The sequence below is a fragment of the Aedes aegypti genome, chromosome 3, assembly GCF_002204515.2.
Source record: "Aedes aegypti strain LVP_AGWG chromosome 3, AaegL5.0 Primary Assembly, whole genome shotgun sequence".
In the NCBI taxonomy this organism is placed as follows: Eukaryota; Metazoa; Arthropoda; class Insecta; order Diptera; family Culicidae; genus Aedes; species Aedes aegypti.
Genome location: NC_035109.1, coordinates 285129704 through 285144887, shown reverse-complemented (window position 1 = coordinate 285144887; position 15184 = coordinate 285129704). Strand labels below are relative to the sequence as shown.

Genomic DNA, 15184 nt, shown 5'->3' with positions numbered 1-15184 from the left:
AAATATGGCGATGGCACAAATCTCCCAACTGGTGGGGAACGTGCCTTTGGAGCCGGCCTTCTGATACCTGATAAGTAATATTTCATATTGATACTATATTAGCACTTACTTTTAACCAAAAAAATCTACTCATATCAAATCCCTTCAAATTTAAAATATAATTCTCTAAAAAATATAAGGGAAAAATTAGTTTATTACATCTGTAAAATTGTTGCTCCAAAAATAACTTGATTTTTCCCATCAGACTTCTGATTGACAATCATTGATTTTGATAACCTTTTAAAATCGATCGTTTTAATCGTTGTTCCATATTCGTGTGAAATTTAACTATTTTAGAGAATTTTTATTATCACAATATTCTACAATACTAGTCGAACGAAATATGTTTACACATTAAACATAATTCTTTTAAATGCCTTGAAAACTGATACTTGGTGGAGGTTCAAAATCGTGGCCAGAAAACATGATATAGATTTAATTTACAATAGTAATACTCTGCATGGCGTTTTTATAACTAAGAATGCAGATAGACATAAATCAGCTGATATTTGATTAAACTTTAATTTCTTCTCAAAGTCTAACGATTCCCAACAAACATTTTAGCTGAATAAGAGTTGAACAAATCACTCTTAAGCTAATATCAGCTTAACAAACTATTATTCAATTACTAATGTTAGCTGGGTTAGCTTTTGGGTGTACCGATAAAAATGCTTATTTTAACTGGTTTAGTATTGTTTTTACGCAAAAGTTTGAAACAACATTATGATTCAAATGCCGAACACTGTATTCATTCTGTCTCATATTCCGAACACCTTGATTCAAATTCCGAACAACATGAATAAATCGTATTTAAATTAACAATTTCGCAAATAAATTTATCTGAGCTAGTTTATCTGGCCTCGAACTACAGAATAATAGCTACTCCCAAAGTAAAAAATAGATTGGGAGACGGTCAAATTGAATTGCAAATGACTGCCATTTCCCGGTAACACTGCGGAACACGTTTTTGTCTCCAGCATCAAAATACCTCTATTTACTTAATACTACTTACTTACTTACTTATTTGGCTTTACATCAATTATCTTGATAAAGCCTCGCCAACAATATTTCGCCAATTCCCTCGGTTCATGGCCGCTTCTCTCCATCCTCGACTGTGACCCACATTTACTTAATTAAGGGTTGCTGAATCAATTGCCGTTTACAGAAATATCATAGCACGTCTAGTTTTTGAGATATTTACTGTTGAAAATGCAAAAAATGACTATTTCAGCCAACTTGCATGCAAGTTTGCCAGCTTATAAGGTACTTTATTTGCTTAATTTGCCACAGAATTCAAACTTTATGTGTATAACAAACAATTAATCGATGTTCATAATGCTTTTGATGCGCAAAAGCCATTTTTTGATGGTTTAGAAAAGTATTGTGTTTTGCCATATAAGAGAAACGAAAATTTTTGTATGGAGACTGCAAGCATGTTGAAAAAAATCGGTTTAACCTAAATTTAATCGTGGAATTTCAACCAAAATATATCTAAAACGAAAGTTTAAGTCCTCTTTTGCATGCTTGGTGGATAAAATCACAAAAAAGTTTGATAAAATATACTTCAAATTTTGGGTAAAAATCAATAAAACCAATGTTTTATACAACTTTGGCGACCTGCAGCCAAAAATTGTGACGTGCTGGGAAATTTCTGAGAACGGCATCAGATTCAGCAACCCCAATTCTACTAGAGACACCTAATTTGATCCTTGAGACACGCAAAAATGTCATTTTTGTTGCGCTGTGTAATTTAGTGAAATATTTCAGCGAACCATTTCAACCAAATCGCCATACGAAAACCGAGTGTGCGGAATATGAGTCTGTTCGGAATTTGAGACAAAACGGTACCTATACGGGGTGACTTAATTTTTACTATAATTTTAGTTTGTCAGCAACCTGGCTGCTTGTTCATGTTTAGTTCGCAGCCCCCAGGTGATGACTAAGTAGCTCAAATTTTACAACGACAGGGCTGGGAAGTGCTCAAGTAGCTCTGCACCCTACATTTTTCCTCTTATTTTTGCGATATGACCTAATATGCACTGCCAGTCGATCCAGTGGATATTGTAAATTTTCCTATCAGAATGATTTGAAATTTGTAGTACAAACCAGAGTTTTGTGATCAAGTAAGGATATATTCATTCCCTGTCGAGCTTTTGGACGAGTCGGACGCATTGTTCCGTTCATCATCACGCGAGTCTCAAACAAGTGGAGTTTTATTTTTTCATTCCTCACGCCGAGGGTGTTTTTTTTTATATCATTTGCCATTCCTGCTTGTGAGAAGTATCTGCCGCAAGGTGATTCCTGCCGACGACGGGAAGCGAGCTGGCTTTGGCGATGCCATTGCAGCATCGTTCATCTTTAACCCAAGACGATCATCGAAATCAATCATCGTCATCATTTGGTCGCCAATAACAACGACGACGACAACGGCGACAAAGGCGCATCGGCTGTTGTAGTGATTTGTGCATCAACAAAACCTACCTACTCCGGACGGATAAGTAGCCTTCGCTATTCATTGTCTTTCGCCTTGTTTTTCCTATCCACCATCTATCACGTGCTAGTTGTTTTCGGGTCCATATCAGTGGTTGCCAACTTGCGGCCCACGGCCCACTTGAATTAGCTTAAAAGTTTTTTTTTTTTTTATTATTTTTTTTATTATTATTTTTCTTTATTATTATTATTATTGTTTGGATTAATTCTCTAGTAATAATCATCAACCCTTTCTTTTTTTTTTTTTTTTTGTACATATTAGGTTAGTTGTTGTATTATTATTAGCATTATTTTTGGCTTCTGTGGTCCACTACGTACTGATCCATTGCAATGGACGTAACAGATGACGGCGGGGGGCCGAAAAGATCCGATATCTCCGATGATGATGTTGAATCAATAGAATCTCCCTCGTTTGAAGAATTAAGTCCAACCATCCCTGGGAAGCTTCAAGAATCGATGGATACTTCCGTTAATGACACCGCATTGCTTCCCTCCACCTCAGGGGCAAACAATACTGGTTTTACAACACACCCCATAGTCAATCCTCCACATTCCCAGACAAATGACTCTTCTATCACTCTTTCCACTGTGACCCCCCGCCCAAAAGCCTATCCACCCGGATCTAAGGGTCCCTTTCTGGTTTTTTTTCGGCCCAAAGGCAAACCGTTAAACAAAATTCAAATTCAGAAGGATCTGGCAAAGTCGTTTCGAGACATTGTCGAGGTGTCTTCGCCCAGCCGTAATAAACTGCGAGTCACCGTCAGTGACCGCGAACAAGCCAACAGAATTGCTGCCTACGAGCTTTTTTTAAGGGAGTACCATGTCTATGTCCCTAGTCTAGAGGTCGAGTGCTCAGGAGTAGTCACCGAGCCGTTTTTGACATGTGCAGACATCAGATCTGGTACTGGAGGTTTTAAAAATCGTGCCGTTCCTCCAGTACAGATAATTGATGTCAAACAAATGAACCACGTGTCATCTGATGGCACCAAAAGTCCTTCAAATTCGTTTCGAGTGACTTTTTCTGGGTCAGCCCTTCCGGACGTCCTCGTGATTGGGCTTCTTCGTTTACCTGTCCGTCTCTATAAACCGACGGTTATGCATTGCGAAAAATGCCAGCAATTAGGGCACACCGCAACGTACTGCTGTAACAAACCTCGTTGCATCACGTGCGGAGAGCAGCATGTGGAGGGCCCTTGTCCAAAGGAACCAAAATGTACCTGTTGTGGACAAGCTCCACATGAACTAGTCGCATGCCCGAAGTTCATAGAGCGGGAGAAACACACAATTCGCTCCTTGCAACAGCGGTCAAAGCGATCTTACGCAGAAATACTGAAGAAGATCGCTCCGGCCATTGATCCACCAGCCCAATCCATTAACAGCAATAACCTCTTCACTTCCCTGCCTATTGATGATCAGGGCTCTGGCTCTGAGGATGGGGAAGAGTATACTGTCATTAATACAGGAACCAAGAGGAAGCGAGCCATTGCAAAACGGCTCAAGCAACGCCAGCAAGCTTCTCCAAACGAAGCTGTTAGACAGGTTCTCCAACCATCCCTGGAAAAATCAAGAAGGGACAGAAGCCCCGCTAAAGTTCAACCTCCTGGTTTTAGATTATCAGCTGGAGACTTTCCGTCACTTCCGGGAACATCTAAAACCCCAGATGTCCCAATTTTTCACTCAGAAAGCCAGGAAAATCGAAAACAATATGTCGATGCTTCTGGAAAAATGACTCTTTCTGGGATAGTGGATATCATCTTCGAAACGTTAGAAGTCTCACCCGCTATAAAAAGCCTTATCAGTATGATTCTTCCTTTGGTAAAACCCCTTCTGAAGCGACTGGCTTCAAATTGGCCGATTCTTGATTCGTTCATATCCTTCGATGGCTAATTTAACCAACGAGGTCGGGGATATGATCGAAGTGCTACAGTGGAATTGTAGAAGCATTATTAAAAACATAGACGCGTTCAAATTTTTAGTTCACAGTACGCGCTGTGACATATTTGCTCTTTGTGAAACATGGCTAACTTCTGAAAAAGATGTCCCATTCCACGATTTTAATATTATTCGTCTGGATCGAGGGAATGGGTATGGAGGAGTGCTTTTGGGGATCAATAAGCTCCACTCCTTTTATAGAATTGATTTCCCCCCGATGGTAGGCACTGAAGTAGTTGCTTGTCATGTTACTATACGAGGTAAAAGTTTCAGCATAGCCAGCGTGTACATACCGCCCAATGCCAGAGTATCCCGCAGAGATCTTTCGGCCGTATGCTGTGCTATGCCTGCGCCATGGTTGATTCTAGGAGATTTCAATTCTCACGGTACAGCCTGGGGGTCACCGAGGGATGACAACCGCGCTTCCATGATATATGATCTTTGTGACTACTTCAACTTGACAATTTTGAACACTGGGGAAGCAACACGAATAAAACCTCCAGATCCTCCAAGCATTTTAGACCTCTCAATCTGTTCGAGTTCACTATCATTGGATTGCACGTGGAAAGTAATTCAAGATCCCCATGGTAGTGATCACCTGCCTATCAGAATTTCAGTTACCAATAATTCGAATCCAATTCATCAGATAAACCTCGCGTATGATCTCACCAAGCACATTGACTGGGAAAAGTACGCCAAGGGGGTTTACGAGGGCGAACAGCTAGTTGATGTTCTTCCTCCGTTGGAAGAATGTCAATTTCTCTCCGCGTTAATTATTCAGAGTGCTCTTCAAGCCCAGCGTCGCCCTTTTCCAGGATCTTCAGTACGAAGCCGGCCACCCACTCTTTGGTGGGACGACGAGTGTACGAAGGTCTATCGCGATAAATCCGCCGCGTTCAAAAACTTTCGCAAACGCGGTACACTAGAAAATTACGAGCGGTTTACTAAACTCGAGCGAAAATTTAAAAGCCTCGTAAAGGCAAAAAAACGCGGATATTGGCGTAATTTTGTTAACGGGTTATCGCGCGAAACGTCAATGAGAACACTTTGGACCGTCGGGAAAAGAATGCGGAACGCTTCTACGGTCAATGAGGATCGCGAAAGCTCTCCTCGGTGGATCTTCGACTTCGCCAAGAAGGTTTGCCCGGATTCCGTTCCAACGCAACGACCTATTAGAGACGTTCATACCGACAGAAACGACATGGACGAACCGTTTACGATGGTTGAATTCTCACTTGCTCTCCTCTCATGCAACAACTCTGCCCCAGGCATGGATGGAATAAAATTTAGCATGCTTAAAAACCTCCCAGACGTCATTAAGAGGCGCATGTTGAATCTTTTCAATCGAATTTTGGAGGGCAACATTGTTCCGGATGACTGGAGACAAGTGAGAGTGATAGCCATCAAAAAACCCGGAAAACCCGCGTCGGATTATAACTCGTATCGACCTATCGCGATGTTATCATGCATTCGAAAGCTGTTGGAGAAAATGATTCTCTTTCGGCTTGACAAGTGGGTTGAATCGAACGGCCTTCTATCAGATACGCAATTTGGTTTCCGCAGAGGTAAAGGAACGAACGACTGTCTTGCGTTGCTTTCTTCAGAAATTCAACTGGCCTATGCTCAAAAGGAACAAATGGGTTCAGTCTTCTTGGATATTAAAGGGGCTTTCGATTCAGTATGTATAGATGTCCTTTCAGACAAACTCCACGAATGTGGTCTTTCCCCAATTTTGAATAACTACTTGCATAACTTGTTGTCTGAGAAACGTATGAGCTTTTCTCACGGAACCTCAACAACTTCACGAATTAGCTACATGGGTCTCCCCCAGGGCTCATGCTTGAGCCCCCTGCTTTATAATTTTTATGTAAGAGATATTGATAATTGTCTCGTGGAAAATTGCTCGCTAAGACAGCTTGCAGATGATGCCGTTGTTTCTGTAATAGGACCAGGGGCGGATGATCTGCAAAGACCGTTGCAAGATACTTTAGACAATTTGTCTACGTGGGCTGTAAAGCTGGGTATCGAATTCTCTCCGGAGAAAACTGAGTTAGTTGTCTTTTCTAGGAAGCGTGACCCAGTAGAGATCAAGCTTCAATTCATGGGTAAGGAACTAACTCAAGGCCTTTCGCACATGTATCTAGGGATCTGGTTCGACTCTAAATGCACCTGGGGAAAGCACATCAAGTATCTGCATCAGAAGTGCCAGCAACGAATCAACTTTATGCGTACACTCACAGGAACATGGTGGGGAGCTCACCCGGAAGATCTGATAAAGTTATATCGTACAACAATACTTTCGGTCCTCGAATACGGTAGCTTTTGTTTCCAATCCGCGGCGAAAACTCACATCTTGAAGCTGCAGCGTATTCAGTATCGCTGTATTCGAATCGCTTTAGGATGCATGAACTCGACTCATACTATGAGTTTAGAAGTATTAGCAGGAGTTCTTCCTTTATCAGACCGTTTTGCGGAATTGTCGCTCCGGTTCCTCATCCGCTGTGAGGTGTTAAACCCATTGGTAATTGAAAATTTTGAAAAGCTAATCGAACGAAATCCTCAAACAAAATTCATGACACTGTACTACTGGTACATGACTCTGGAGATTAACCCTTCCTCGAATTTACCCCACGGTTGTCGCTTCCCAGTCTTCTCCAATTCAACTGTAGCTTTTGATCTGACCATGAAGCGTGAAATCCATGGAATTCCAGAACCACTCCGTTCGGAGTATATACCATTAATTTTCGCAGACAAGTTCGGCCAAGTCAGCAGCGACAGAACGTTTTACACAGACGGGTCAAAAATAAATGATTCCACTGGTTTTGGTGTATTTAATGAATTTCATAGCGCCGCCCATAAACTTCAAAATCCTTGTTCCGTATATGTCGCTGAATTAGCGGCGATACACTACGCATTAGAGCGAATAGCCTCTCTTCCCTCTGATCAATACTTCATTTTCACGGATAGTCTCAGCTCCATAGAGGCTATTCGTTCAATGAGGCCGGTAAAGCACTCGTCGTATTTCTTACGAGAAATACGATCTATTTTGAGTGCTCTATCGAATCACAACATCACCTTGGTTTGGGTCCCTTCTCATTGCTCGATTCCGGGCAATGAGAAAGCGGACTCACTCGCCAAGGTGGGCGCTATGGAAGGTAATATTTACGAACGGCGTATTACCTTCAATGAATTTTTCACAATTGCTCGCCAGCAAGCCATGATCAGTTGGCAACAAAAATGGAATGAAGGGGATCTGGGCAGGTGGTTACATTCTATTCTCCCACAGGTATCGAATAGACCGTGGTTTAAGGGGTTGGACATGAGCCGAGATTTTATCAAGGTAATGTGTCGTCTGATGTCCAATCACTACTCCCTGGGCTCACACTTTTATCGAATAGGCCTCGCAGACAGCAATCGATGTGGTTGCGGCGCAGGTTACCAAGACATCAATCATGTCGTGTGGTATTGTCCCGAATACGAAATTGCCAGAACCAATTTATGTGCATCCCTCAGGGCCCAAGGAAAACCAGATAAGGAAGACATTAGAGATGTTTTGGGTAGGCTAGACTTCGATTACATGTTCCTCCTCTTCAAATTTTTGAAGGATATTGACGTTTTTGTTTGATCACCCATGTCTGTCGTTCCGTTTGTCCACCTTGCTTTCCTTGAAACCGTTTTGTTGTATCGTTACAGGTCGTTTAAGTCCGCCCCATGATTGACGAACAGCACCATACCGCCACTTTGCTGCTAACTGTGATCAATCAAACCTTTAAATCCCATCCTTACCCAAAAAATAATTGTATTCCCTAACCTCGACCAAACCGCGAGTTTTTCGGTTCCCCAAAACTAACATAGATATTTAAGAAGCAAACAAGATTTTGTAAACCAAATCAAATGAATTCGGCTCCGTTATGCCTGACGGCGCTTGAGCCTATCAAATAAACGAATAAGTAAAAAAAAAAGGATATATTCATAACATTTGGTTTGAATAATAAATCATGCTGCAGACATAAATTGTTTCTTACAACTGTGTTCTGAAGACCTTTAGATTTTCAATTTTCATGAAAGCCTTTATTATTATATCATATGATGCTTTATGGATAGGAATTAAAATGTTCTTCGAGAATTGGACGGGTCTAGACTAGTGCAATATAGACAGTAGACTCGGTAGATCATTATGACCCGAATTCAAGGACGATTTGAAAAATTTCGAACGTTTTGTCAAAATTACGTCTTTGATGGATGTATAAACTAGTGTGACCTATAGATGTTCTGTAATATTTGTCAACAATATTTCAAATCTATACTTTTCCATCACTCATGAAACTACAACTAAAAGTGAGGCTATGGGATAACTATGGTTATATAATGCCAATAATATAATACTGATGTAATGCTAATAAGCCGTTTCAATAGCATTTTCTTGCGACTATGATTTTGTTCGCGATTTATACTAAATGTTACGTCTCTTTTTCTGCGCTATAATCTCTACGTCATAACTTTACGTCATTACGTCGGAGATAGAATCCCATCCCTGGTCCTCGACGTGAGAAGCGTACGTTCTTACCACTACACCAGGCCTGTCCACGATTGCATTGTTAATAGATTTGTTCAATTTGCTTGCAGTCTCCATACAAAGCTGTAGGATTCTTTTATATGGCAAAATGCAATATTTTTCTGAAGCATAATTATTATGAACTTTGTTAATTAGTATACATTGACACATAAAAAATGTATTTCTGTGATCAATTAAGTAAATAAATCGCCGTACAAGATGGAAAATTTACGCGCAAGATGATTGGAATCTATATAAACAAACTGCTAATATCTCAGAAACTTGACGTTCTATTATACTTTCGAAAATGACAATATTTTTGGTGATACTTGGGATAAAATAAATGTTTCGCAGAGCAATTTGCTCAATATATTTCGCCAAGTTTAAAGATAACATAAAAATTCGATGCTAATCACTAGATTTTGCGTGAGATAATACCTATATTGCTCGAACTGTAGTCTTATTCCCCATTATGGGAACAAATGATTTTCAAGCATTTAAAATAATACACCTTTACGATATGCTTAGTTACGCCTTTACATAAAAAAGTCGTATTATATATTTTATTTGCTGCATGCAATGACTGCAATAATACCATGGAAACCACGTTAATGTCTTTTGTTTTCTGCTGTTTTCATAAGCTTTGTGCTCTACAAGCATATCATGATTGAATGGTTTAATACATTGATAAAATAATTCTCAAACCTGCGGTAGAACTTTTGACAGCTGCGGTAGAACCAAAGACATTTTTATGGCTACCGCAAGACGGAAATTTCCCAAAAGATCCGCAATACAAATCAAAAATTCTAGCAAGCCATGCTTTTAAAAGTCATATTTTTTTATTAGAATTAGACATCATTTCAGAAACACTTATCAAAATTTTCGTTCTCGAAATTGTAATTCAATAAACTCAAAAAAAAACAAGAATGTCCGCCCATAGTCTAACAGAGGAACAAGAGCGCCAGTTCCGTCAGATGTTCGAGATGTTCGACAAAAATGGCGACGGTTCGATCAGCACATCGGAACTGGGATCGGTCGTTCGGGCCTTGGGTATGAATCCCTCCATTGCGGAAATCGAGCAAATGATCCACGAGGTCGATTTGGACGGAAGTGGGTCGATTGAGTTGAACGAATTTCTCATACTGATGGCACGTAAGTCACGGGAGGGTTCCACACAGGAAGAGCTACGGGATGCGTTCAAAATTTTTGACAAGGATGGAGATGGATTTCTCACGGTTGACGAGTTGTCGGCTGTTATGAAGAACTTTGGCGAGAGATTGACCGATGACGAACTAGCAGATCTGCTGGAGGAAGCCGACATCGATGGAGACGGAAAGATCAACTATGAAGAATTTGTCATCATGTTGAGCAAGTGAACAAATGGTTTGATTATTAATCACTTCGTTTTGAAATATAAAATATAGAAATGATTCTTCATTTTCCATTGCAAACAACGCGGAAAACATAGAGCATAATAAATGTACGATATTATAAAGGAGGTCGAAAAATGTTCCCAATTCAACAAATCCTCATCATGCTAACAGTGTGTAAAAGACTCTGGATTTCGTGTTCAATGTGTGTTACCCGATAATCCGCACATAAAACATAATCTTCTGATAAAAAAAAACATGACATCGAAAAGGAATGCCTTCAACCTCGTCCAAATACCTTTAAGGGATTCCAAGCATTGAGTGCCACCCGCCGTCGTAACAAATTTTCGCGTTCTGCTTGCTAGTCGAAGCCATATTTATGATCCCCGCCATAAACCTCCACCCCATCGTAGGACCCTACAAGCAACTATTTACCAACTGTGCTTCCTTAGCTCACAGTGAGAAAACAGCCATAAGATTTTATACTCGTCCATTCACTTTGCTGCCGAGCCGACAGGTATCTAGCTAGGCATGTGTATAGGTTTCCAGTTACATACATTTCCTTGTAACTGGTCGTATCTAGCACTCAAACAGCACCGCAGGGTGCTTTCGCCATCTCCATGTAGGCCCACTCGATGCCACATACGAGATTTAACGCTTCATTTACGTCTCAGCCCTTTCCGCTCGTATGCTGACTTTGGAGGGCACTTTAACGACAAGCTTCTTCCGCCTCTCACCTTCGAGTACTAAGTTATGCTAGCCTTCTCTAAATTAAACAACCACGCTTCTCCATGGGATTGCAATGGAAGATGAGCGATGATGGTTAAAAATTCATCTTCTCCATCTTTCTTGCGTTACGTCCTAACTGGGACAAAACCCGTTTCTCTGCATAGTGTTCTTATTAGTACTTCAACGGTTATTAACTGCGAGCTTTGCATGCTAATCGACCCTTTTTGCATTCGTATATCGTGTGGTAGGAACTAAGATATTTACTTTATGAAATTGGAAATCGAGAAAATTTCCAACCCGAAAAGATAGTTGACTGGTGGAATTCAAACCCACGACCCTCTGCTTGGTCTTGCCGAATAGCTGCGCGTTTACCGCCACGACTATCTGGACCCCTCTATACATATTGGGAGCTTTGACCTTAATGTGATTAATATTATGAAGTCCATTTTTGGTATCACATTTCTTCTGAGACAGCGCTTACTTATAGTTTATAAACACCACCTTAGTTTTTGTTTCGTTCATCTACCGTTTTGTCTCAAATTCCGAACAGACTCATATTCCAAACACTCGGTTTTTGTATGGCGATCTGGTTGAAATATTTCGCTGAAATATGTAACCAAATAACAAGGAAATGGCAGTCAATTGCGATTCAATTTTAACGTCTCCAATATATTTTTACCGTGGGAGTGGTGATGATTCTCTAGTTTGAGACAATAGAAATATCAGTAATAGAACGCTAGAAGCGCTGTTCGCACAAAACTGATTTTAATTATTATTACCTTAAATTATGGTTTTTCATTGTTTGTTCAATACCATGTCGTCGTTTTGGTTTTTATAATTAATTCGACACTTTGATGCCCGGTACTCACGCTGTCAGTTCGTGGCAAACTAGATGTTGGTAACACGAACAGCAGCAACATTAGCATTATTAGGTTAATGCTTCTACTTTTGAGACCATATGAACAAGCTCAGTTAAATTTATTTGCGAAATAATTCATTTAAATACAATTTATGCGTGCTGTTCGGAATTTGAATCAAGGTGTTCGGAATATGAGACAGAATGAACACAGTGTTAGGCATTTGAATCAAAATGTTGTTCGATACTTTTACGTAAAAACAATACTAAAACAGATTTTATCAACATTTTTATTGGTACACCCAACAGCTAACAGTTAGACTTTGCGAAGAAATTAAAAGTGACACAAATATCATCCAATTTATGCCAATCAGATGCATATGAAGTCTTTGTTGGCCTCAAGTGTTTATTTGTTTATCATTACAAACATTAAATCCATTACTTTTATCGAGAGTTTCTCTGTTGGAAAACACTATCATCATAAGCAATGCCCAGCTCAGTATGGGAGAAAAATAAAGTTGTATAATTCCACGGGGCACCCCCTATGATTATTTCTTAGGGTTAGAGGAAGACTTCCTGAAAATTTCAGATCATTTGGTCGTTCCATGAGCTGGCGCAATTGAATTGAAGTTAATATGGGATTTTCAGTTCACACATATGGGAAACTGCACATAATCTCCTGTTTGGGTCAGGAAAATTGTTGATCGCGTTCAATTGAACCCAGAATGTCAAAAACACTACTTGATACCATAGCGAACAATATTTTAGAAGGTTGTATGATGATTAAAATTGAGAAAGTTGGTTTTTTAACTATCTGAAGTAGATTTGCAATAATGCTTGGTGTTTCTTCAACATAGCTGGGTGGTAGCTATTAAGCGCATCATAGCCACCTATAACGCTGGGCGAGTTGCGGTACAAGGTGCATGCATATATGTGATTGTACGGGAGTGCTGATCTAAGCCTAACTTTCAGCTACTGAAAGGCAGTGGTGGAAAGAATCATGTCGTTTACGCAAAATGAACCAATATTAAGCAGGATCCACGCTCACGCGCTCACGAACCAACAGCGACCGATTTGGTCACAGATTCTTGAATCGGAGAACCAGAACAAAACAAATGTAAAAAGAGCGAAATTGCTGGATGAGCAGAGTCTGCTCACAGCCGTTCTTTTTTCCGTTCCTAGCTATTTATGTGAATAATTGGATGGATTATGATTATAATAGATCGATTACAAACTAATGTACGACAGTATTGAGAAAATTGACCGATATGTGGTGTTATTGTAGAAATATCACAGGGAATCGGACGCGTGATTGCATGTCAAAATGAAATGATGCGATGGCTTTTACAGTATATGTGTTCGGGCGATCGTGAGCAAAGAAAGCAAGAACGCGATCGCACAAAATGAACAACCGATGCGGTAGCATTTTTCTGGTGTGCATGAACAGACTCTGTTCACCGTTTTACAGCACTGCTGAAAGGTTAATTAAAATGAGCTTAAAACCAGACACAACCTTCTGCAACTATGTTCATTAGGGTATCGACTAGTGAATTTATCATTCTGGGTTCAATTGAACGTGATTTACTAGTCTACGGAACGAAATAGTGGCATAGGGACAATTTTCAATATATTTGAAACAAATATTCCATACAAACTTCGAATTGAATGCGCCAGCTGGAGGAACAACCAAATGAGTTGAAATTTTGAGAGAGCTTTTTTCTTACTCTAAGGCACATACCTAAGGGGTGCTCCGTAGAGTTTTTCAACTTTTTTGTTTAAAGGCCAGTCTAATAAGCATAGTATAACATAGAATTACCCGTAACGCGAGTAGATCACCTTTTCGTGGTGCGTTACTGGGTAAGATCTACCAACTTGAACCCTAGTCTCATCTTGTTTGTCGGGCTAGGGTAATATGTTTTGGTAATTCAAGTTTTTTTTTTTTTCTTTATTTTAGTGTTTTTTAACATAAAGCTAGTTCAACACTCGTCAGAAGAGGTCACCGAAATGGTGCCTCAAAAAAGAAGGACCCTTAAGGGGTGCCTCTTTCGAGCCCAACCAAGGGGTCTCGACAAACACAGAGTAACGCTATTTTAGCTGACTCACTGGAGAGTCGACCTGTCGTTGTTTTACGTGTAACATCCACCGACAGTCTTTAATTGAAATATCCTAATTGTGAATGCGCACCGCATAATGCGAAACTTCCTTGTTTTTGAAAAATTTGATAACCTAATTGCGTATAGCCGCCGACTTTGGCGGTGGACATCTGCTTAGCCGGACTAAGCTGGCTTGTAGTGTTGGGTCATATTTGTCCGTACAGGTTGATAGCTTTTAGGAACTCTATTAAAGTTGACACGGTGGCCGCGTCGTTTCCTAGGGAGCTGCGGATACTTCCCGAAATTCCGAAGGATCTCTGGGCTGATTCGTATTGCGGACATGTACATATAAAGTGCTCGATGGAGTTCTGAACGCCGCAGATTGAGCACATCCGTCTGAAAGGACCACGTCCATCCATGTTATGAGAAACCCGCGTATGCCCGGTTCTTAAGCGGGAGATGACTCGTTGATCGTGGAGAAGAGGACAATCAACCCAGTTTTCGGTTGAGAGTTTGATTTTTCGCAGGTGCGGAGAGTAAGGCTGAGCCCATTCAGTACCCCATACGTTCTTGAAAGTTTTCGAAATCCATCTTTTGACGTCATCGAAAGGAACCGTTTCTTCGAAACGAGGAGAAGAATGGCCAGTCCCGGCGAGGTTATCGTCAGCTACATTTCCGGGTATCCCACAATGTCCGGGAATCCATGCGTAGGTTGTGTTCGGCATAGCATTCTCTAGCGTCCCCTGAATCCATGGATGTGTGGGCCTTTCAGATTGCAAGGCAGAAACCACGCTTGCTGAATCTGTAAGGATTAATACTGGTCGGTCGGATGGTATGGTGGCTGCTATGAAAATAGCAACGGCTTCCGCGGAAAAAACGGAGCATATAGGAGGAAGACTAAGGCTTAGTGAAATGTCGGAGGCCGAAACTCCCAAACCGACGCCAAGGTTCGAGAGTGACCCATCGGTGTAGCGTTTTTCGTGACTGGGATACTTGTTATGTAGCCAATCGAGGACGGTAGCTCTAAGAAACGATGAATTGTCACCTGCGCGAAACTGATTTGCAATTGCGTTGTCTATGTTTGGTTTCGATGAGTGCCAACAAATATCTCCGTACCAGT

At 40.7% G+C, this 15184-nt stretch overlaps 1 protein-coding gene across 1 annotated transcript; it reads left to right on the top strand.

The window, feature by feature from the left end:
* The first annotated feature begins 9856 nt into the window (after positions 1-9856).
* On the top strand, positions 9857-10515 carry LOC110679323 (calmodulin-beta-like). Its single transcript, XM_021853693.1, has one exon. It carries the CDS (start codon positions 9943-9945, stop codon positions 10390-10392), a length of 450 nt encoding a protein of 149 aa, XP_021709385.1. The 5' UTR covers positions 9857-9942; the 3' UTR covers positions 10393-10515.
* The last annotated feature ends 4669 nt before the right edge of the window (positions 10516-15184 follow it).